We start from the raw sequence: 23,209 nt of genomic DNA, 5'->3' as shown, positions 1-23,209 counted from the left end.
GAAGCCCCCTTTCCTTACAAAAAAGGCCAAGGCTGCCCTTTGGGGCTTTCCTTCCTCCCTTCTTCCTTCGGTGGGGCTGGGCAGAAGGGCACTCCTCTCTTGACAAGCCAGGTTGCTTCCCAGCCTCCTCAGTCCAGAGGGAAGGGGCTCTTTACTCACCACCATCATCATCATCATCACTACTATAGTTAATATGCCTCATTTGCCCTCATAGAGAGGTCTCCAGGTGGGCTTGATCTCCTCCTCCTGCTTCGGGGGCAACCAAGGGGCCTGCCTACCTGTCACAGCCCACAAGAAGAGCAGCAGCGGCAACAATGGCATCTTCTCCTCCTTCCCAGCAGAGAGGCAGCTCTGTCTCCCGTCTCTCTGCCTTCTTCTGGGGAAGGAAGCCTCCTGCCCATCTCCCCCTCCATTACTGGCCCCCTCCCTTTCTCCCTCCCCAAAGCCATTAGGCCTGTGGTGCAACCAATGCATTAGAGCTCCCTTCTGCAGGGACCTTGCCAGGCTCAGGGCCAGCAAGCCAAGGATCCATTACGGGAGGAAGGAAGGCCGCTAATGGAAGAGGAGGAGGAAAGGGAGGCCTGGCCCAGGCTGCGGGGACCACAGGTTTGAATGCACACACCTCCTTTTCTGCAGGAGAGCCAACCCCACCGCAGCCTGGTAAGCACAAGCTGTAATGCCTTTCCTATTGAAGAGGGCACCCTTTAGTGATGAAGGCTGATGAGAGTTGCAGTCCCACATTTGGAGAGCCACCCCATTCCCACCCTTGGCCTAGAGGCCACAGCCTCTTCCTGGCAGAACTGGCGCAAGTCCCATGGGCAAGGCATGCTTGGACCCAACCACATCTGGTTCAAAACAGTTTAGCAGAGAAGCATTGGAACAGACTCACCTCCATCAGGGCCTATCAAACCCAGCGCCTTCCAGAAGTGGCTTCCTTCCAACTACTGGCAGCCTGCAGCTCCTAGAGCTGCCCTCTGAGGAAATAGCACTCCACCAGGCATGGCTTCAAAATCCACCAGCTTGAGGTTTTGGTTTTTTTAATAGAAAGGAGCCTTTCCAGGAAGCTTTCAGGAGGGCTTGGCTCTATTCCAGAACAGCTGATGAGCAAACAGCCCCTGAAGGAGGAACCCTGAGCTGTGTCTATATTGAACTCTACGTTTCACACTGATGTGACATAAGGGACTGTGCAATAGTGATTAGAAAGTGGGAAGGATGGGTGTTTTTGTAATTCTGTAAGTCGGGGATAGGAGCCCCAGGTGGTGCAATGGGCTAACCCTTTGTGCCAGCAGGACTGAAGACCAACAGGTTGGAGGTTCGAATCCAGAGAGAGCATGGATGAGCTCCCTCTGTCAGCTCCATCTCCCCATGCAGGGACATGAGAGAAGCCTCCAACAAGGATGGTAAAACATCAGGGCGTCCCCTGGGCAACGTCTTTACAGGTGGCCAATACTCTCACACCAGAAGTGACTTGGTTTCTCAAGTTGCTCCTGACACACACAAAAATGGGATGGCACTTTGTACAGCGTGCAATGACAATATATTATATTATCTTTTCTATACCTATTTGCTAGGCTTGGTTGATCCAAACAAAATGGTTCAAAACTCATTTCAGATGTAGGAGGCGCTGGTGGTTCGATTCTAAAGTCAATTCTGATTTTCACAGGAAAAAAAATCGAAACTTTTTGAAACTTCTGAATCCTTTCGTTAATGGTTTGAAAGTGTTATTTCCTTTTTCATTGGGTGGTCTTTACTTTGAAAGTAGTTGTTTTACTCCATAAGCGGGGGAAAGCAAGCTGAGGAAATTCCTTCCTTCTTTGGTTTAAAACTGGCTTCTGTGGCTTGAGCCAAGGCCAGAAAATTCCTTCCTTCTCTGGTTTAAAACTAGCATCTCTGGCTTGAGCCGAGGCCAGGGACCAGAAACGGGGAAAAGCTGGTCCCTAGCTTCCTGAGTTGTAACAAAAATGGTGGAAAAGGCTTAGGAAGGGGAAAAGAACTTCTGGTTCTTAGAAACGCATCAATATCGCTTCGAAAAGATAATTTTAACAAAATTATTACAAGCAACGAGTTATCTGAGCTACTCTATCCGTGCCTACTACTTACCTATCCATTTTTCTCTGTCTTCCTCAGTCATCTACTTATTGATCCACCTCTCAATCCACCAATGCATTTTCTTCCTCTATCCGATATTAATAACCGTTTTTAAATTGTGTTATTTATCAGTGGGTTTTAACATAAATATTATATTATTGATGTTCAATTTTTTATTCTTTATGTCCAGTTCTTTTATGTTTATGTTTCAATTTGGTTAATTTATAGTTATATGTTATTGCTCTTATCTTTTGGTTTTCACATGTATGTAAGGCATTGAATTTTGTCTTTATAATGTTGGAAACTGCTTTGAGTTTCCTTAGGGGGAGAAAAAAAGTATATAAATGTAGTAAATAAAAAAATAAATATCTCTTCACCTGTGTCTTTATCACCTACCTATTTATCCGCCAACCCACCTATCTGATCATATATAATGTGTAGTGGTATGATGTACAATGGCAATAAAGTTACTCTGTTCTATTCTGTCCTTCTGGGGCTCGGATGCTGTGGCCACAACTCCGCTTTCCTTGCTGGGCCTGTGTCTGCAGCATCTCCCCCCTTTCCTTCTCCCCCCATTCCCACCTTGGAGGAGCCAGAAGCCCTGGACCAGGAATCCCAGGAGAGGACACCTGCATATCTGTCCCTGTGGTCACTTGCTTACCTGTCCAGGGGAGACCCATTGCCAGGATTCCACAAAGCAAAGAACCCCAACCCATGGAAGTGCTTCCAGGGGCAGAACTATTGCCCATTGGGGCACCCTAGAGCCTTTGTGTTGCCATGAGGTCATACAGGTATGGCCTGCCACAAAGGCCCCCATAAGCACCCTCTGCTCATGCCTGCGGGCCTATTTCATGCAGAACAAGGCACTGAGTGGGGGGACTCTTGCTGTTCAGACTATAAGGCCTTTGCCCAAGGCAAGTGCAGATTCCCCCACAATGACCCCAAAGGTTCAGCAGGAAGAGCACCAGGAGAAACATCATAATGACAGCTTCCTGGATCTATGTTTCCTTTGGAACCCCACAAAGAGGCTGAGTCAGTTTTTAAAAAAGGAATTTCTGAGAATGGATTAAAGAGAGGGGGGGGGGAATGAAAAGAGTGAAGGAATTGGGAAGAGATAGCATTTCCAGGCACAGGGGAAGAGAAGAGTGTGGAAGGTGAACGAGAATGACCCGGAAGAGATGGGAGGGGGAAGCACAGGAAAATTGCTTTGAAATAAACAGGATTGTTTTGGAAGACAGAAACAGAGGCTCTGAATAGAAGAATAGAGCTGGGTGAGAAAAGTGCAAACAGGAAAGGGGGAAAGAGGTTTGGTTTCGTTTGCCCATGATGTGGGTCAGTCTAGTATGGCGCTCTGCTTTTTCTTGCACCCACCTCAGATTAGTTTAATTCAGAATAGTGTAATTTTTCAGATTAAATTATATTTTAAATCTCGTTTCTAGTGTCTGATTGGAATAGGTTGTTGTAGGTTTCTCGGGCTATATGACCATGTGCTATAAGCATTCTCTCCTGATGTTTCACCTGCATCTACGGCAGGCACCCTCAAAGATTGTGAGGTCTGTTAGAAACTAGGAAAATTGGGTTTAATTATCTGTGAAATGTCCAGGGTGGGAGAAAGAACTCTTTGACTGTTGGAGCTTGGTGTGAATGTTTCAATTGACCACCTTGATTAGCATTTGATGGTCTGACAGTTTTTAGGTTTTATTGATAGTGATGTATAATTGATTGTTTTAATTGTTTATAACTGTTGTCTATATATGTTATTTTATTGTTGTGTTGGCATCAAATTGTGCCTTTTGTAAGCCGCCCTGAGTCCCCCCTCGGGGGTTGAGAAGGGCGGGGTAGAAGTACGCGAAATATAAATAAATAAATAGGTGTGCACATTTCAGAGCCCCAGCACTGCAAGGGCCCCAATGACTATCTAGTCCAGCTCAAGAATGTAAGAAGAAGCCACTGTTAGGCTAATGTTGATCCAAACTCTTGAGCCTCTGCATGGCACCCATACATCTCACGGGAATTCTAGCCCAGATCCAGTTAGACGCAAAAAGACAACGCCAGAGCCAGGTACTTCTCAAACGTTTCCTCGGAGTTTCTTCCAAGCTCTAGGAAGCTCACAAATCTGCTCACACTCCAGTGTTGGCTACATCATCAAACCTGCTTCGTGGCCCAGAAGTGACCCATACAGCCCTCCCTCCTAGGCAAGCGAGGGGCAACATGTTGCTAGCCTGCCTCCCTTCCAGAGTGCAGGAGCTGAGGCTTGGCTAGTTGCTCCAGTGTCTACACGCACGCACACACACACACACACACACACACACACTCTGGTAGCACAGTGCTTTTTGTGCCTGGCACCACAATGCGCAAGCCTTTGTAGATTAAGCTCTACCACACTGTGGCAACAATGCAGCCCCACCACTGTTGTTTTTTGGCCACAAGTGCTTTGAGAACGGAGAAATAAATAAAGAGCTGAGGCTTGGCTAGTTGCTCCAGTGTCTACGCGCACACACGCTCCGGTAGCATAATGCCCTTTGCGGCTGGTACCACAGTGCTCAGGCCTTTGTAGATTGAGCTCCACCACATTGTGGCAGCAAGACAGCCCCACCACTGTTTTGGATTTTTTTGTTTTGCCACAAGTGCTTTGAGAGCAGAGAAATAAATAAAGACAAGCAGTTCTGCCCACTCTCTTGACCCTTGTGGCGCCTTGGCGTTGACCTCCAACCTGTGAGGCAGGCCCCGAAGGATGTGTCCCTGGCCACAGTCCCTTCCGCCTTGTGTGGCCAGCCCAGAAGTCCAGTTCAGCCCAGTCTGGCTGCGGTGCTACACAAGGCGGAGGCGGAAGGTGGCAATCTCCATGGGGTCCAGGTGGATGGCGGTGCTGTTGAGGGGCGACGGGACCAGCGGGTACATCAGGGTCAAGGAGTAGGGCTGAAGCGAGGCCACTTCCAGGCCCTGGAACAGCCCCCCGAGGGCCACCTGGGGGAGGCAAGAGGCCTTGGTTAAACAGGGCAGGCAGGGGAAGCCCTCAAGGAGGAGACCCCCAAAGCCCAGACCCACCATGCCCTGGGTGGTGGTGCAGTTGAAGCCCAGGTTCCTGGCCTGCAGGCCACAGTCAAAGCCCTTCCGGTGCAGGATCAGGGCCGTCTCCATGGAGGGCAGGGAATCATCCTGGGGAAAAGCAAGACAGCCATCAGCACAGACCAACACCATAGAGCAGAAGAAGGGAAGGGAGGTAGATAGGTAATATAGTAACATATACTATAACAACAATATAGTAATATATAATATGGATATTATGCTGTGCTAATAATATATATTCTATATACATATAATATTGATAATATTATAATGTAATACAATATACTAATATTACAATGTAATATTTGTATATTATATATTACATGTAATATTACTAATAATATTGCAGTATAGTGGTATAGTACAATAGAGTAATATATAATATGAATATTGTGCTATGCTAATAATTATATACTGTATGCGCATATAATATTGATCATAATATTTTAATACAATAGTAATAATATAATATATTAGTATAATATATTTTATATTACATGTAACATTACTAATAATATTGCAGATTAGTGGTATAGTACAATATAGTAATATATAATACTAATATTGTGCTATGCTAATAATTATATATTGTATGCGCATATAATATTGATCATAATATTTGAATACAATATAATACTAAGAATAATACAATATATTCGGATAATATATTTTATATTACATGTAATATTATTAACAATATTGCAGTATAGTGGTATAGTACAATAGAGTAATATATAATACTAATATTATGCTATGCTAATAATATAATATATTGCATGTACATTTAACTTGTAAGCTGCTCTGAGTCCTCTTCGGGGTGAGAAGGTTAGGATATAAATATCGTAAATAAATAAATGGGAAGGAAGTGGCAGCCTCTGCACAAAGTGGGGCGAGGAGGGGGTTCATATGGGGAAGCTAGCAGGAGTCCCTAAAGCCCCTCATGCTCAAATAAACCTCTGCCTCCAACGTGCTGCGCATGTCCTCCATTTTCCCTTCCCACCGCCCCCCAAGCTGTTCTGTCTGAGGTTAACATAGGTCTCTCCCAACACCCAGTCCCAGAGATATTTGAGGGGGGGGGGCTCACCTCCCCTTGGAGGGTGCGCAGGTTCAAGAGGTGGAGGTCACAGGGGAGAGGTGCTGCCAGAGGTGCAAAGGACCGCAGCGCCACAGGGGAGGTCTTCTTCTCCTGGGCCAATGGCAGGGCTAGCACCTCTGTGTTCAGGTACATGGAGGTCATGTGGCTCAGCAGCGATGGGAAGCTGGTTGTCTGTCCATCCTGGACCTGTGGCCAAAGAATGAATAGGTGAGAACATAAGATGACAGCACTATTGGGGTGGGGGGAGCAGCACTGATGGGATTGCCCACAAGTTCAACTCCCCCCCCCCCCATTCACAGACACACACACACAGCATGCCTCTACACTATGGCCACGGTGGTACTATGAGCTGGGCTAACACGCACGCGCACACTCACGGGGCTGCCAGCTACGTCACCACCTGCGAGCAAGAGAGCAAACAAGTGAGTGCACAGGCAGCGCTGGGCTTTACCTCTGGGCCGCTGGCCTTGCCGCTGGCGAAGACCAGGTCTCTAAGCATGGAAGCCAGTTTGGAAAAGAGGCCCGAGCCCTGGGGAGGGGCGATGAGAACAGCAGCCATGTTATCAAAGCACAATGGGCCCCCCTAGTCCTTGGCCTGCCTACTCCCCCTGGGACCCACAATGCTGGGAGGCAATTGCCATGGCCCACTTCACACTCCCTTCCACCTTATAGCCTTTCCTTCTATTTTAATATTCATTTATTTACTTATTTACAACATTTATATGCCACCCTTCTCATCCCGAAGGAGACTCAGAGCGACTGACAAGATATATATACATACAATATATTATATTATTAGCATAGAACAATATCAGTATTATATATTACTATGTTGTACTATACCATGATTTTAACAGGAGCGGAGCGCAGGGAGCATACAACCCCCCTGTTGCGCCAACTCCACTGGCTACCGAGCTGAATTCAAAGTGCTGGCGTTGGCCTTTAAAGCCCTAAACGGTTCCGGCCCAAGCTACCTATCTGACCGCATCTCTGCCTATGAACCCACCAGGACTTTGAGATCTTCCGGGGAGACCCTGCTCTCGATCCCGCCTGCTTCTCAAGCTCGGCTGAGAGATAGGGCCTTCTCGGTGGTGGCTCCTCGGCTGTGGAACGCCCTTCCTACGGACATTAGACTAGCACCATCTCTAATGGTATTCCACAAAAAAGTGAAGACCTGGCTGTTTGAGCAGGCGTTCCAATAATTAGTGCAATGATTGGTTAATGAACACTGGAATGGAACAATGGATGACGAATCTGGAACATGTTTTTGATGACGAGACGACAGTGAATGGGTATTGTAGTAACTGTTTATTAATTGTGTAATGTGTTAGGTTGTTAACTGTTTCTATACTGTAGCACTGAATTTTTGCTGTTCGTATTTGTTGTGAACCGCTGTGAGTCGCCTTCGGGCTGAGAACAGCGGTATATAAGTAAGATAAATAAATAAATAAATAAATACCATTATATTATAATATTATTAGTAATATTACCTGTAATATAAAATATATAATTATATTAACATTATTATTAGTATTATATTGTATTACATTATAATATTATAAATATTATATGTATATGCAATAACATTACATTACATTACATTACATTACATTATATTATTAGCATAGCACAGGAGACAAGGTGGAACTGTCCCCTGGCCCCCTCTCTCTTCACTCTGACCCAGAGAAGCAGTTGGTGCTGGGGAGAGGGGTCCCCAACTGATATCTCCCAGTGTGGGTCTTGTGGCCATTTCCATCACTCTCCCCTCATAGAGACAGACCCTGAAATGGTCTTGACTTCAAAATTGGTACTGCTAAATCAGGAGTGGGCACACTGGTGAATTTCTGCTCCCAGGACCCACAGTGGGCTAGCTGGACGGCTACAAAGTCAAAGAAAAAAGCCCCTTTCTGCTTTTGAAGACCAAGTTCAATGGTGCAGAGGGATCCCCACCGCTTGAAAAGGAAATAAGTTGCTTTGGGGAGGTGGAATTCCTCGCAGAGGCAGCTCACCTTCAGGGCAGACTGGAGTCCAGGGCCACAGAAACCACACAGCCCCAGGAAATGTATATTACTTTCCCAAATTCAGCAAACAACATACAAAACTGAAGGCCTTTGAGTTTGGCTTCCAGTGCCCTTTGACTGCCAGAAAAGCACCTACAACCATCTGACTATGGATGGAGTGGGAGGCAGCCCAAAATCAGGCCAGGGGAAAAGAGGAGACCCCCTTTCAGATCCTCAAAGCCTAGAATAATCCCTGCGACTGAAGGATTAAAGGAGGGGGGAAGGCCCCCAAAGCCCCAGCCCGCACCCCAGCACCTTATTGGCAGGACTGTGTTGCTCAAGGAGAAGCCGGAAGCGGTTGCAGGTCCGTTTGTTGTCCTTCAGCCCTTGTCCCAGGCCCCGGTTGTCGTCCTGCATGAGGCGCCGGTCCAGGATCACCTCCAGCTGACCTGCAAGGGACGGAGGGAAGGGGGAAGGTCAGGGAAACCTCATCCCTGGCCTCTTTCGCAGGCCATTCTCTCAACCTTTTGAAATCAGCAGAGTGGGGCCAGGGCAGGGGACCTTGTTCAGCAAAAAGGACCTGAGTTCTGCCCCAGACACTCTCCGCTCACCGCTGCCGAGGCTGGAGACACCCAGGGCCTGGGCCGTGTGCAGGGTCAAGCGGGTCTGTGTGTCCTGGATGTAGGCCATGGTGGGCATGGGGTAAAAGTTGGCCTGGAGGGGTAGCTTCTTCAGGTGCTGCCGGGGCTGGATCTGCCAGAAAGGAGGGAGGCAGTCAGCAGTCCTCATTGGAGGGGCTCGGGGAGAGGGGCACAAGGCAGCCTCTCCAGGCACAGACCCATCCACTTCCCTTTCAGCTTTCCCTCTTCCAATACCTGGAAGCCATTGAGGTCGGTGAAGAAAGCCCCCTGGCTCTCAATGTCCGTACTAAAGCGCAAGGCCAGCTCCTTGTTGACATGGTCTCGGATGTCCACCAGGCAGGAGATCTCCAAGGACAGCCCGTCCACTCCTGTGGCCAAAGAAGGGGCCATGACAGCAGGAAAAAAGTGACTCCACTGTCAGTGACCCCAATGCCCACGCCCCAAGAGGCAGCAAATCCCCCATGACCCCCCCCCCTCCAATACCTCATGCTGACCACCAAACCCTCACCTGGCACATTGTAGAGCCGAACAAACTCTTGGATGTGCTGGTAGTAAACAGCCACCTCTGAGAAGAAGGGCCCCTCGGTCACCCGTACCAGGGGAGGGTCCTTGGGCACATAAGGCTGCCAGGAAGAGGCAGGTGAGGGACAGTTGTTGTGGCCCACCCCCCAGTCATACAGCCCCCCAACGGCTCAGCCCCATCCAGACCTTGGCTTCTCCGTCGGGCAGGAAGAGGTAGGCGCCACTCTTGTCCTTGGTGCCCCGCGTCCCATAGATGAGGAACTGGCTGCTCAGGCTCCGCTCCTCTCCGCTGCCCGGCTGTGACACACTCTGTCCGGTGGGCAAGAGGGCCCCATAAGTGTGATCCCCTCAACCACTCTCCTGCCATCACCCTTGTGTCCCCCCCCAAAAAACCCCTCTCAGGCCACCTTCAGCGCTCCGCTGGTCCCTGAGAAACAGGCCCTGGTGTGCTGGTTCTCCAGGCAGAAGTCATCCGCAGCCGTGGGGAGGACTTTGACGGGGAAGGTCTCGTACTTGCGTACAGGGAGGTCCCGGCCGTGCAGGAAAAGGCGCACGGAGGCTTTGAGTGTGTGGTGACTGTCAAAGGACTTGCTCAACTGCAGGACACTCAGGCCCAGCGCCGGCAGCCGAAGGACCACAGACACCTACAATCATAGAGGTGGAAGAGACTGCATGGGCCACCTAATCCAACCCTGATCTGCCATGTACAATCAAAGTACCCCTGACAGATGGCCATCTAGCCTCAACAACAACAACAACAACTGTATAGTTGGAAGATGTTGGGCAAGTGGGCTTATTAACAAATGACCCTCCTCATAAATGTATAGCAGATTAACCTATTAACAGCAGCGCGACCCAGCACCAGTAGCCCAAAGTGATAAACATAATGAAAACACACAGACCAATGTTATCTCTTTCATGGGAGGCATTTCTCTGTAGCAAAACAATATGGTTGCACTATTTACAAAAGCAAGGTTTCCATAACACAAATAAAGTTCAGCCTTCACCCTGGAGCTTCACACACGAGGCCTTCTCATAACGAGGCCTACCTCACACTCAGGCCTACTAACAATGAGGCCTATTCTCCCACTGAGGCAATCTATCACACAGAGAGGCTTCTCTCATACAGAGAGCTCTCTCAGACTGAGGTGTTACTAAGCCACAGGCACGCCTGCTTATATTGAACCACAGCTTTTCTCAGTCATTGCATCCATTTAACCCTTTCAGTGTTTGACTTACATTTTTGTAATTAAAAATACCTAGTTAATTTTTAATATTTCTGACAGAAGAGGCCACAAGGGCCATCTATTCCAACCCCCTTCTGCTATGCAGCAAGAGCACAATTTAAGTACCCCTAACAGATGGTCATGCAGGAGCAGAGCTGACCCCCACTCCTGGCGTGGCCACACTCCTTCGTTGGGCCAAAGGGCAGCAAGCCAAGGAGGAACCAGGTAGGCAGGCTCCTTTGGGCTCTGGTTGGGTCTGTTTCATTGCCAAGAGTCTCCCGCACCTCTACCCTCTTCCTCCTCTATCACTGAGCTGAAGCCCAAGGTACCTGGTAGACGTCCGGGGCCATGTCTGTGGCTGAGCTCCAATGGGCACTGAGCTGGACTGCCAGGGGCTGGCCCTCCTCGTTCAGGACCCGGACACGAGGCGTGTTCACCAGGAGGGACACCACGCTCAGGCGCTCCTGCTCCAGGGAATTGAACACGACCACAAACCTAGATTCGGGGGAATTGGGAGTGAGGAGACCATCAGCCCCATTCCATTGCAAGAAAGGAGGAGCCCAGAAGAAAGCGCACCCACCCCTGGGCCCACCCTCACCTACCTTGGTGCATTCTCCAGCTTGATGACCGTTTTCTCCGGAAGGGAATCCTGATTGAGACGGGTTTCATCCTGCAAAAGAGGGGGGGATCACTTCATGCAACCCTCCACAGGTGGAAAATACTAGACCGGCTGGCCTCCCATCCCCATCCTGCCCCTTTCTTTTCCTCAAGCACAGAGGAAGTGAGCCTTGCAACTCACGGCGCCAAGGAAGGGCTCGGTCGGGTCGTAGTGGTACATCTCCTTGTCCACCAGGACCAAGTAATGAGCAGCATTGATGATCACACGCTTGATGTTCATCAGGGAGTGCAGCAGCCTGCAGGCATGGATGATGGGACATGGGAAGGGAGGAAGCGCGGGAAGCATAAGGCACAGGAGCCCCAATGGGGTGGTATAGAATAGAATAGCTTTATTGACATCGTATGACGAAATTAAATGCCGTCCTCCATACACCTTATATATAGAGAATTGCAAAAACAAAACACACATCCTTCCACATTCTAATGACTATTGCACAGCTTCTATTGCCACATCAGTGTGACATCACCAAGTTCACAGCTCTGGAATGAAAGTTATCTCAGCCTATTTGTCCTTGTTTTAATCATCCTATATCATCTGCCAGATGGTAATAAATCCAAAAAAAGAATATCCAAGGTGAGATGGATCCTTCAAAATATTCTGAGCTTTCTTAAGGCAGCAGGAATTATAAAGTTCTTCCAAAGAGATGAGAAGGCAACCCGTAATTATCTGGGCAGAAATGCGTTCCTATCACTCACTGTACAATTCACATTCGCAAGCCATACACATATGCAATAGATTAGAACACTCTATGTCACAGTGGTAGAAAGTCACCAGTCGTTTTTCATTCAATTGTTGGTTCCTTAAAAATCTCAGGGCCCCTGGTGGTACTGTGGGTTAAACCACCATGCTGCTGAACTTGCTAACCGAAAGGTTGGCAGTTCAAATCCAGGGAGTGGGGTGAGCTCCTGCTGTTAGCCCCAGCTTCTGCCAACCTAGCAGTTCGAAAACATGCAAATGTGAGTAGATCAATAGGTACTACTTCTGAGGGAAGGTAATGGCGCTCCATGCAGTCATGCTGACTACATGACCTTGGCGGCGTCTACAGACAATGCCGGCTCTTTGTCTTACAAATTGAGATGAGCACCAACCCCGAGATGGACACAAGTAGACTTAATGTCAGGGGAAACCTTTACTTTACTTAAGAAAAGTCTCAGATAATAATACAATCTCTGCTGGACCCTCTTCACTAACACAACCGTAGCATGAACACTGCCCAAGGTCAGGTCTTCCATAACAACATAGCAGCCAGGAACTTACTGCTCCACTCAATCTCCATTGATCACTAAAGCCTGGATTTCTGATCTATTCCTTACGTAATCTATATATATAAAAATGCTCTGTGCATAATGAGTACCTTAAAAACAAAAGAACCAATGAACGAAATCACACCAAATTTGGCAACAAAACGTCTCACAACACAAGGAGTGACCATCACTCAAAAAATTATGATTTTGTCATTTGGGAGTTGTAGTTGCTGGGATTTATAGTTCATCTACAATCAAAGAGCATTCTGAACTCCATCATTGATGGAACTGAACCAAACTTGGCGCACAGAACTCCCCTGACCAACAGAAAACACTAGAAGGGTTTGGTGGGCATTGGCCTTGGAGTTCGCCAACATCCAGAGAGCACTGTGGAGTCAAACAATGATGGATCTGGACCAAACTTGGCACGAATACTCAATATGCCCAAATATAAACACAGATGGAGTCTGGGGGAAATAGACCTTGACATTTGGGAGTTTTAGTTACTGGGATTTATAGTTCCCCTGCAATCAAAGAGCATCCTGAACCCCACCAATGACAGAATTGGGGCAAACTTCCCACACAGAACCCTCATGACCAACAGAAAATACTGTGTTTTCTGGTGGTCTTTGATGACCCTTCTGACGCCCCCCTCGTGACCCCCCCCCCCCCCCCCCCAGTGTCTTGACTTCCCAGGTTGGGAAATGCTGCCTTAAAGCCATCAGTCCAACTCCCTTCACCAGGGCAAGAAAACATAAATCCCTCCTGACAAAGGGCCATCCAACCATTCACACACACACACATATGTACAGTATATGACAGATGCGGTATCAAAGATTTGAAAGGGACTCCTAAAGAAGGTCAATGATATGTTGCATGTTCCAGAGTAGGCAAACCAGACTATTTCCACATCAACACTGGCAAAGAAACAGCAAAAATACTGCTTATCCACAAGCAGAAAGAAATTACATATATTAGAAACAATACTTTCTCATTACTTTATTTTCCAGATCACCAGACAGGGCCACAGCAACGCGTGGCAGGGGACCGCTAGTCTACTATAAGATCCTTGGTCTTATTGATGTCAAGAACCAAATGGTTACCCCTGCACCACAAGAACAGCCAATCCACCTCATCCTGGTTGACAGACTCCTCCAGTTAGGCCCTGGGCGCCCTGCTTTGGCCTCCTTTGAGGCCTGGCACCTACCTGACCCCGTAGTCCACCACCACAGCTTCCTTGGCAGTGCCGGTGATGGCGTCGTGGTGCTGGAAGAGGCCCAGGTTCCGCCGGGCATCTGTCAGCAGGGCATAGTCCGCCAGTGGGTACTGGCTGTCCATGCCAGCGTGGCGCGCATGGCTCAGGGCCAGACTGTACAGGATCTCTGCACCGCTGTGGAGAAAGGGGCAAGGTGGCACTCCGTTACAAGGCCTCGCCTCGGCTGCGGGCCTCCCTACTGCCCTCCCTCCCAAAAGCCTGCTCACCGGAGGTGTGCCTCCAGCACTCGCCCCATGCTCTTGTAGAAGGGCCGTGAGGTGTAGTAGCCGGTCCAGTAGTGATCCTCGCGGTCTGCGTAGGAGAAGAAATCCCCACTGACCACTGGGAAGCTGGGTGGCTGCATGCCAGGAACAACGCCCGTGGTTTTGTAGAGGGCGTCAAAGTAATCCGAGAGAGTCCCAAACTGAGCCTGAAGGAGAGAAAGGTGCAAGTCTTTCTCGGGCTGCAGAGGCAGGCCGGCAACAGAAGGCATTGCAGGCCAGAAAGGGGGACCCTTGACCAGAGACACCCCCAGGCTCCAGGGAAGGGCTCAGTGCCCCTACGGTGGGATTGTTAGCTGCCTTGTGTCCTCACAAGGAGAATGATGGGATATAAATAAGGATAACAACAACAACAGTAATAATAATGATACATTATTCGCCAATACATCACACTTGGGAAGTGTCTGATGTGTGATCAAATACAAAAGCCAGCACAGCAATCTTGTCTGCTGTATACTAATCTTGTTGTGTATCTAATAATAATAATAATAATAATAATAATAATAATAATAATAATAGGAAGAGGAAGAGGAAGAGGAAGAAGAAGAAGAAGAAGGAGAAGGAGAAGGAGAAGGAGAAGGAGAAGGAGAAGGAGAAGGAGAAGGAGAAGGAGAAGGAGAAGAAGAAAATGCATTATTTGCCGACACATCACATAGTCCTAGACATTTGGGAAGTGTATGACATGTGATCGAATACAAAAGCCAGCAATGATCTTGTCTGCTGTGTACTAATATTTTTGTGTTTATAATTATTCTTATTATTATTAGAAATTATTATTATTAAAAATTATTATTATTATTATTACACCCCACCTTTCTCCTGTTTGGTGGAACAGGAGGAGGTAGGCCCTCCAATATCCTCCAGCAGTGCAGCAGTGCAGGGGGATTCTGGGAGCTAATGTCCACAATGACTGGAGGGATGGACTAGAAGAAATTGGGAAGGGGGGTATACCTGCACATGGAGGTCCGGGTGGGCATTGAGGAAGTCGAAGAGACGTTGGTAGTTGAGGAACTGGGCATCCCACTCCTGGGGTTTGTCGTAGCGGAAGTCGTCTCCCAGTGGCACCAGCAACACTTTGCTCCGGTACAACTTGGACTTTTTCCGGTACTGGTCGAGCAAGAGTTGGGCCCTGGAAGAGGTGGGAGGGAGTGGGTCAGGACCTCCAAGGGGCCAGGAATATATGGAGGGGGGAGTTGTCCAGAGGGCCATGCGGATATGAACAAGGGGGTTCCGTCCTCTCCCAACCCAACCGGGAGTGTATGTCAGGACCAACTGACCGCTCTGCCACGTTGGCGCTGGTGATGGCCTTGGGGGGCACTTTCCAGGGGCAGTTGATGCGGCCCCCTGGCAGGCGCTTGAAGTCAAACTGGCAGCAGACCTTGGGGTCAGGGCCGCAAGTGTGGGGCACGTCGTAGCTGTAGAAGGGCATCATGTGGCAGAGGATGTCCGTGCTGGAGTCGGGATCTGAGAAGGCCCAAAGCGGAGAGTCTGGTTTGTGTTCAGACGTGGGGGAGGGGAATACATTGGGTGGGGGTGTAGAGCAACCTCCCATCTCCCCCCAACATCCACAGAAGTCACAGCGTGCCTCACCCCAGCTCTGCCGCCACATGAACTCCAGGCTCTTGGTGGCCGCAAAGTGCTTCTTGATGGCATAGTGGACCCGCTGGATGAGCATGCTGGTCAGGTTGGCACGGCGCAGGATGTAGGGCATGGTGGCACTGTGGCCAAAGGGGTCCACTGCCCAGCCAGATCGTGGTGTCACCCCTGGGAAGATACAAAAACAGAGGAGGCCTTGAGGGGAGGGAGAGGAGGTGAGAGGGAGGGAAGGAAGTGGTGGGCGAGTAGGCTTAATAACGAAAGACCCTCCCCCATAAATACACAGAAGAGTAACTTAGCATCAGCAGCGTGTCCCAGTGATAAAAAGAACAAAAACACACAGACCAATGTTATCCCTTCCATAGGAGGCTTTTCTTTGTAGCAAAATAATATGGTTGCACTACTTACAACAAAGCTTCCATAACACAAATAAACATACTGACTAGCTTTACACACAGAAGCCTTCACACTGGAGCTTTCTCACACGAGGCTTCTCTCACACAGAGGTTTACCTCACTCTCCTCAGGACGACACTAGCTTTGACCCACTGACTCTAACAGGCTTCGGCCTACTGACTCTTTCAGTGCTTGACTCACACTTTTGTAATCAAAAATACTCAGTTATTTTTTAATGTTTCTGACAGGAAGAAAGGAGGAAAAGAAGGAAGTACGGACAGATGGAAGGCAGGCTGGTTCTCCCCTGTCCATTATCTTCAGAAGGGGCTCTGTGGCTCCTTCCTTCCTTCCTGCTCCCAGGCCTCAGTGCCCGAGTGCCTGCCTGGAAAACGCCTGGGCCGGAATGACTGCCCTCGGGTGCTCACCAATGTTCTTCTCCAGCCACTGGTGTCCCTCGATGAGCTGGTCAATCATGGCAAAGTAGTGGGAGTTGGCCTCATCGGGCATCACCCAGCCGCCAGTGGCCATCTCCAGCTGCCCGTTGCCCACAAGCCTGCGGACAGCAGCCCGCTTCTGTGCGCTGATGTTGTCCCACCACTTGGCGAAGAAGGAGACCTCTGACCAGAGGAAGCGCCGCCGGGGGTCCTCCTGCAGCTTGGCCACCATGCTGTTCAGGATGTGCTGTGTCTGGTCGAAGTAATACTTGTCAAACGTCTTGATCCAGCCTGGATCCAGGGAGGGAGGGGAGAAAGGGCAGCGTGACTGTGGTTCTCGGGGCAACGCAAGCAGGAGGCAGGGCAAGGCAGCCCACCCCTCATCAAGTAACAGCCCTCATCTGGGCTGTTAAGGAAAGTACCTAGGCACGAGGCTGTGTTTTCTGGGGCAGAGGGCAACTGCTTCAAGAAGCCCTTAATGAGGGAAGACTTGGCTTTGCCATTTGGCGGCCACCTGGGCTTTGGCAAGCAGACCCCCACCCAGCGCACAGGCGAGGTAGCAGCTCCCACAGAGCTTTGCCTGTTTCCATGATGAGTCCCAGGCTGAACCCCTTTGTGGCCGAACCCTGGACCTCTGAGATTGTCAAAGTGGCCCTACCTACCGGGGTCATTGTGAGAATGAGGCACAACGAAGACCCGCAGGGGCTCCTCATCCCACTCCTGAGCCTCGTAGCTGATGTCAAAGCCTTGCTTCCAGACCCCACCGTCCTGATTGTCAAAGGGCAGTTGCGCAGAGACGGACAGCATCTGAAGAAGGGAGAGAAAGAGAGAGCAATGAGATGATGGTCTCCCACTCAGGCCCCCAGGACCACCCTCCATCCGTTGCCGTTTCCTACCTGGAGATCCACCTTCCCAGGCCCCCGCAGGGCAAAGCGACAGTCCTGGGGGGCCACGGAGAAGAAGGAGGGCCGGCTCATGTCAGGGGGCAGCAGCCAGGAGCCGTTGGGGAGGCGCAGGGGAAGGGCGGGCCCCGCAAGAGGGCCCCCCTCGTTTGCCTCGGGGCCCCCATCGCCCTGGGCAGCCGCATGGGCCGTCAGCTCCAGCACCGAGTCTTTGATGTGGCTGATGATCTCGTGGTTCTCTTCCAGGAGCTGTTCCAGCTGCTCAATGCGGTTCTGTAGCACCGAGATCTGGCTCTGAGACAGAAGGGAGGAGGGTGAGCGTCAGGGGACCTGGCAGGGGCCCTTCTTCCCAGAGGCCCCACCCGGCTATCCCAAGGCACTGCCCCTTCTTCCCAAGGCCCCTCCCTGCTTCCCAGATCCCCTCCCCTGCCTCCCAAGGCTCAGCCCCTTCTTCCCAAGGACCCTCCCCTGCCACCTAGTTATTTTGAAACTGTTTATTTTATTTTGTTATTTCATATATTTATTTTTATGGCATTTTTGCTTCTTTGTATTTTATTTTGCTGTACTATAATTTTAGGCTTGGTCTCATGTTAGCCGCCCCGAGTCCCCTTTGGGGAGATGGTGGGGGGTACAAATAAAGTTGTTGTTGTTGTTGTTGTTGTTATTAAAGAAGGATTAAGCTTCCAAAGATTGGCCCATAGAGCAATGGATTCAAATTCTTCATAAACTGTGGTTCTCCCCAAACAGGGTACATTCTTGAAGGTGATGTCTCAGCACAAAAAAAAAATTGGCAGAAAAGTAGCATTTGTAGTTTTGTCGAAGGCTTTCAGGGCCAGAATCACTGGGTTGCTGCGAGTTTTCCAGGCTGTATGGCCATGTTCCAGAAGCATTATTTCCTGATGTTTCGCCTACATCTATGACCTCACAACCTCTGATGATGCCTGCCATAGATGCACGCAAAACGTCAGGAGAGAATGCTTCTGGAACATGGCCAGACAGCCCAGAAAACTCAGAGCAACCTATTTCTAGTTTTCCATTAACCTTCAATGGCTCAGCCCTCCCTCCCCTCTTAAGACAAAAATGTGCCTTAACATCCATTGACCTTCTCTAGTTCCCCAGTAGCCATAAAAATCAATGGCTCCTCTCTTTCTCTACCTCCCAGCCATTTAAAGCAGGCATGGGCAAGCTTGGGCCCTCTAGGTGTTTTGAACTTCAACTCCCACAATTCTTAACAGCCTCAGGCCCCTTCCTTTCCCCCCTCAGTCACTTAAGCTGAAGGAAAAGGAAAGGGCCTGAGGCTGTTAGGAATTGTGGGAGTTGAAGTTCAAAACACCTAGAGGGAACCAAGTTGGCCCATACCCGATTTATAGGATAGGCATTTTGGTAGTTAGTGATCATGTTTACTTCAAGTCATGTCTGTTTTTTTTTTTTGGGGGGGGGGGGGGGGACTGAAAGCAAAGCTATTGCAGAGTGTTTTTGGCATAATAATAACAATAATAATCATCATCATTATCATCTATATAAATAAAAATGTAATGTTTGTTTGTGGGATTAACATAACTCAAAAACCACTGAACGAATTGACATCAAATTTGGACACAATACACCTAGCAGGCCAATAAGTGACCATCACTCATAAAAACACTGAAAAACACAGCGGAAGCCAAAAGCCAAAAATACATTACAATGCATGTGCAAAACCACATATATACACACATGCACACATACATACACACACAAAACATGTATACACAGACTGGGCCACAGCAACGCATGGCAGGGGACGGCTAGTGATCTATATAAAAAAAATGTAATGTTCTAGGTTCTTGTGGGATTTTTCGGGCTATAGAGCCATGTTCTAGAGGCATTGTAGTGCCTCTAGAACATGTAATGTTCGTTTGTGGGATTAACATTACTCAAAAACCACTAGACGAATTGCTGTCAAATTTGGACACAAGACACCCAGTAACCCAAAAAGTGACCATCACTAAAAAAAAACCTGATTTTGTTATTTGGGAGTTGTAGTTGCTGGGATTTATGATTAATCTACAATCAAAGAGCATTCTGAACTCCACCAATGATGGAATTGAACCAAACTTGGCACACAGGCCTCACATGACCAACAGAAAACACTAGAAGAGTTTGGTGGGCATTGACCTTGAGTTTGGGAGTTGTAGTTCACCTACATCCAGAGAGCACTGTGGACTCAAACAATGATGGATCTGGACCATAGTTGGCACGAATATTCCATATGCCCAAATATGAACACAGATGGAGTTTGGGGAGAATAAACCTTGACATTTGGGAGATGTAGTTACTGGGATTTATAGTTCACCTACAATCAAAAAGCATTCTGAACCCTACAAACGACATAATTGGGGCAAACTTCCCACACAGAACCCCCATGACCAACAGGAAATTCTTAAGGCCATCCAGTTCAACTCCCTTCAGTGGGGAAAGAAAATGTAATCAAGCCCTCCTGACAAAGAGCCATCCAGCCATAGATAGAGATATGATCCACATGCACACACACACACATATATGTTAATGACAGATATAGTATCATAGATTTGAAAGGGACCAATAAAGAAGGACAATTATATGTTGCATATTCCAGAGGAGGCAAACCAGACAATTGAAAGGCTTGGCCACGGTGGTCCACGCTTTGGTCACATCCCGTTTAGATTACTGCAACGCTCTCTACGTGGGGGTGCCTCTGAAGACTGCCCGGAAGCTCCAATTAGTCCAACGAGCAGCAGCCAGAATACTAACACGAGGGGGGCACAGGGAGCATACTACTCCTCTGTTGCACCAGCTCGACTGGCTGCCAATTAGCTTCCGAGCACAAGTCAAAGTGCTGGTGTTAACCTATAAAGCCCTAAACGACTCTGGCCTTGTTTACCTGTCCGAATGTATTCTCCCCTATGAACCATCAAGATTGTTAAGATCATCTGGAGGGGCCCTGCTCTCGGTCCCACCAGCCTCATGAGGACAGGACCTTCTCGGTGGTGGCCCCTCGGCTCTGGAACTCTCTCCCACTGGAGATCAGAACTGCTCCTTCTATCAAGATGTTCAGAAAACAGGTGAAAACCTGGCGCTGGAAATTGGCATTTGACGAGTGAGTCAATATTCTGTGATATGGATGGATGATGACGAACAACGATTTTATTGTGCCGACTGACCATTGTAATTATATGACTGTATTTTGCTATTTTAATATTTTTAGTCTAATATGCAATATGATGTTTTTTAATGACTGTTTGTGATATTACTGTTGGAAACCGGCCTGAGTCCCTCGATGGAGGTGAGAAGACCGGTATACAAAACTGCTAAATAAATAAATAAATAAATAAATTTCCACATCAACACTGACAAAGAAACAGCAAGCAATATTGTTTACTCACAAAGCATCAAGAAATTACATCTATTAGAAACCAACACTTTCCAATTACTTTATTTTCCAGATCACCAGACTGGGCCACAGCAACGCGTGGCAGGGGGCGGCTAGTAATAATAATAAAACTTTATTTATATTCTGCTATATTCTGTTCTATCTCTGAACATTAGGAAGAACTTCCTGACTGTGAGAGCCGTTCAGCCGTGGAACTCTCTGCCCCGGAGTGTGGTGGAGCTCCCTTCTTTGGAAGCTTTTAAGCAGAGGCTGGATGGCCATCTGTCAGGGGTGATTTGAATGCAATATTCCTGCTTCTTGGCAGAATGGGGTTGGACTGGATGGCCCATGAGGTCTCTTCCAACTCTTTGATTCTATGATTCTCCAAAGGAACTAAAGATTTCCCTCTCAGGCTGAGAGAGTGTGGCTTGCCTAAGGTCTCCCTGTGGGTTCCCATGGCTGGGAAGGAGATCCCAAGCCTGGCTTCCAGAGCCATTGCCCAACACTCAAAGTATTGTGACACCATGCTGCCTCCTGTTGTTGTTATTGAAAGGCTTGCAACTAGAGATACAGGCAGTGAGGCACAAGAGGCCCCGCCCCCTTCTCCCTGGCCCCGCCCCCTGTCCCCTCTCCTCTTCCGGGACTGACCCTTGGGAAGCTGGCGCCCCCGTGCGGCCGGGCGGGGTCGTGCTGGACGCGGTCGAGCATCAGGTAGAGCGAGAAGACGGCCACGCAAAAGATGGCCGCCCCGCACACCGTCACCTGCTTCTTCAGCTTCATCCCGGGCTCGCCCACGCCGGAGCATCTGCAAAGGGGAAGGGAGGGAGGAGGGAAGAGAGAGGAAGGGAACGAGACGAGGGAAGGAAGGAAGGAAGGCCGGCCTCCGGACTCAAGAAGGAAGGAAAGCAGGCCAGCAGCAGCAGCGGCAGGGGAAAGGGGGAGGAGCAAGCGCGGAGGGGGAGGAGCTTCGCGAAGCTCCTCCCCCTCCCCGCTTGCTCCTCCCCCTTTCCCACGTGACGCGGAAGAGCTGCCAACTCAAGCAGCAGGCCCTCTGGGTGTGTTGGACTTCAACTCCCACAATTCCTAACAGGCTGTTTATGGAATATGGGGTGTCTCTTTCTTTGAATATGTCACAATATGTTCCTGGGTTATAAATGTCATGCTTTCCTAATTTTATATATATATGTTGTTGTTGTTCATTCGTTCAGTCGTCTCCGACTCTTCGTGACTTCATGGACCAGCCCACGCCAGAGCTCCCTGTCGGCCGTCACCACCCCCAGCTCCTTCAAGGTCAGTCCAGTCACTTCAAGGATGCCATCCATCCATCTTGCCCTTGGTAGGCCCCTCTTCCTTTTGCCTTCCACTTTCCCCAAGCTACCTATCTGACCGCATCTCTGCCTATGAACCCACCAGGAGTTTGAGATCTTCCGGGGAGACCCTGCTCTCGATCCCGCCTGCTTCTCAAGCTCGGCTGGCGGGGACGAGAGATAGGGCCTTCTCGGTGGTGGCTCCTCGGCTGTGGAACGCCCTTCCTACGGACATTAGACTAGCACCATCTCTAATGGTATTCCGCAAAAAGGTGAAGACCTGGATGTTTGTGCAGGCGTTTGAGTAATTTAGTGCAATCTGGTAATGGAACATAGGAATGGAACAATGGACGACGAACCTGGACCACGCTTGGATGATGAGAAGATTGGGTACGGTTGTTTTTGTAATAATTGTGCATTGTAATTGCTTATTGGTAATTTATGGATAATGTGTTAAGTCAATTGTTATATGTTGTATGGAACCACTGCTGTTTCTACTGTTTTTACTGTTTGTGAACCGCCGTGAGTCGCCTTCGGGCTTGAGATACAGCGGTATATAAGCAAAGTAAATAAATAAATAAATTGTCTTCTCTAGGCTTTCCTGTCTCCTCATGATGTGGCCAAAGGACTTCAACTTTGTCTCTAGTATCTTTCCCTCCAGTGAGCAGTCGGGCTTTATTTCCTGGAGGATGGACTGGTTGGATCTTCTCACAGTCCAAGGCACTCTCAGAACTTTCCTCCAACACCACAGCTCAAAAGCATCGATCTTCCTTCGCTCAGCCTTCCCTAAGGTCCAGCTCTCACATCCGTAGGTGACTACAGGGAATACCATGGCTTTGACTAGGCAATGGATCTTTGTTGCCAGTCTGATGTCTCTGCTCTTTACTATTTTATCGAGACTGGACATTGCTCTCCTCCCAAGAAGTAAGCGTCTTCTGATTTCCTGGCCACAGTCTGCATCTGCAGTAATCTTTGCGCCTAGAAATATATAAAAATTATATATATATATATATATATATACACAGAAATAAATAAAAATTTTATATATATATATATATATATATACATACATATATACATATA

General features: G+C 48.7%; 1 protein-coding gene across 2 annotated transcripts; it reads right to left on the bottom strand.

Annotated features, from left to right (window-relative positions):
• Positions 1 to 4,150: 4,150 nt before the first annotated feature.
• MAN2A2 (mannosidase alpha class 2A member 2) lies at positions 4,151 to 21,773 on the bottom strand. Of its 2 annotated transcripts, XM_060755458.2 has the most exons (22): positions 21,468 to 21,773; positions 17,423 to 17,722; positions 17,189 to 17,333; positions 16,518 to 16,817; positions 15,692 to 15,865; positions 15,379 to 15,565; positions 15,053 to 15,230; positions 14,048 to 14,250; positions 13,773 to 13,955; positions 11,442 to 11,556; positions 11,245 to 11,312; positions 10,972 to 11,137; positions 9,824 to 10,060; positions 9,603 to 9,725; positions 9,403 to 9,517; positions 9,129 to 9,262; positions 8,865 to 9,006; positions 8,569 to 8,702; positions 6,705 to 6,782; positions 6,242 to 6,439; positions 5,137 to 5,247; positions 4,151 to 5,055 (listed from the first exon to the last, which is right to left on the bottom strand). In XM_060755458.2, the coding sequence occupies exons 1-22, from the start codon at positions 21,597 to 21,599 to the stop codon at positions 4,900 to 4,902; spliced, it is 3,579 nt and encodes a 1,192-aa protein (XP_060611441.2). In that variant the 5' UTR covers positions 21,600 to 21,773; the 3' UTR covers positions 4,151 to 4,899. The 2 variants fall into 2 exon arrangements, with proteins under 2 accessions (XP_060611441.2, XP_060611442.2); XM_060755459.2 differs by lacking the exon at positions 6,705 to 6,782.
• Positions 21,774 to 23,209: the final 1,436 nt, after the last annotated feature.

Source organism: Anolis sagrei, chromosome 9 (genome assembly GCF_037176765.1).
Source record: "Anolis sagrei isolate rAnoSag1 chromosome 9, rAnoSag1.mat, whole genome shotgun sequence".
Taxonomy (NCBI): domain Eukaryota; kingdom Metazoa; phylum Chordata; class Lepidosauria; order Squamata; family Dactyloidae; genus Anolis; species Anolis sagrei.
The sequence above is the reverse complement of the archived record's forward strand: the minus strand, read 5'-3'. Positions and strand labels throughout refer to the sequence as shown.

What these genes read in the sequence shown, in the direction of transcription:
- MAN2A2 (XM_060755458.2), bottom strand. Translation starts at nt 21,599, where the DNA reads ATGAAGCTGAAGAAGCAGGTGACGGTGTGCGGGGCGGCCATCTTTTGC. An exon ending in CTGGGAAGGTGGATCTCCAG is followed by an intron (nt 17,334 to 17,422) that starts GTAGGAAACGGC and finishes TCCCTTCTTCAG; the next exon opens with ATGCTGTCCGTCTCTGCGCA. An exon ending in AGCGCCAACGTGGCAGAGCG is followed by an intron (nt 15,231 to 15,378) that starts GTCAGTTGGTCC and finishes CACCTCTTCCAG; the next exon opens with GGCCCAACTCTTGCTCGACC.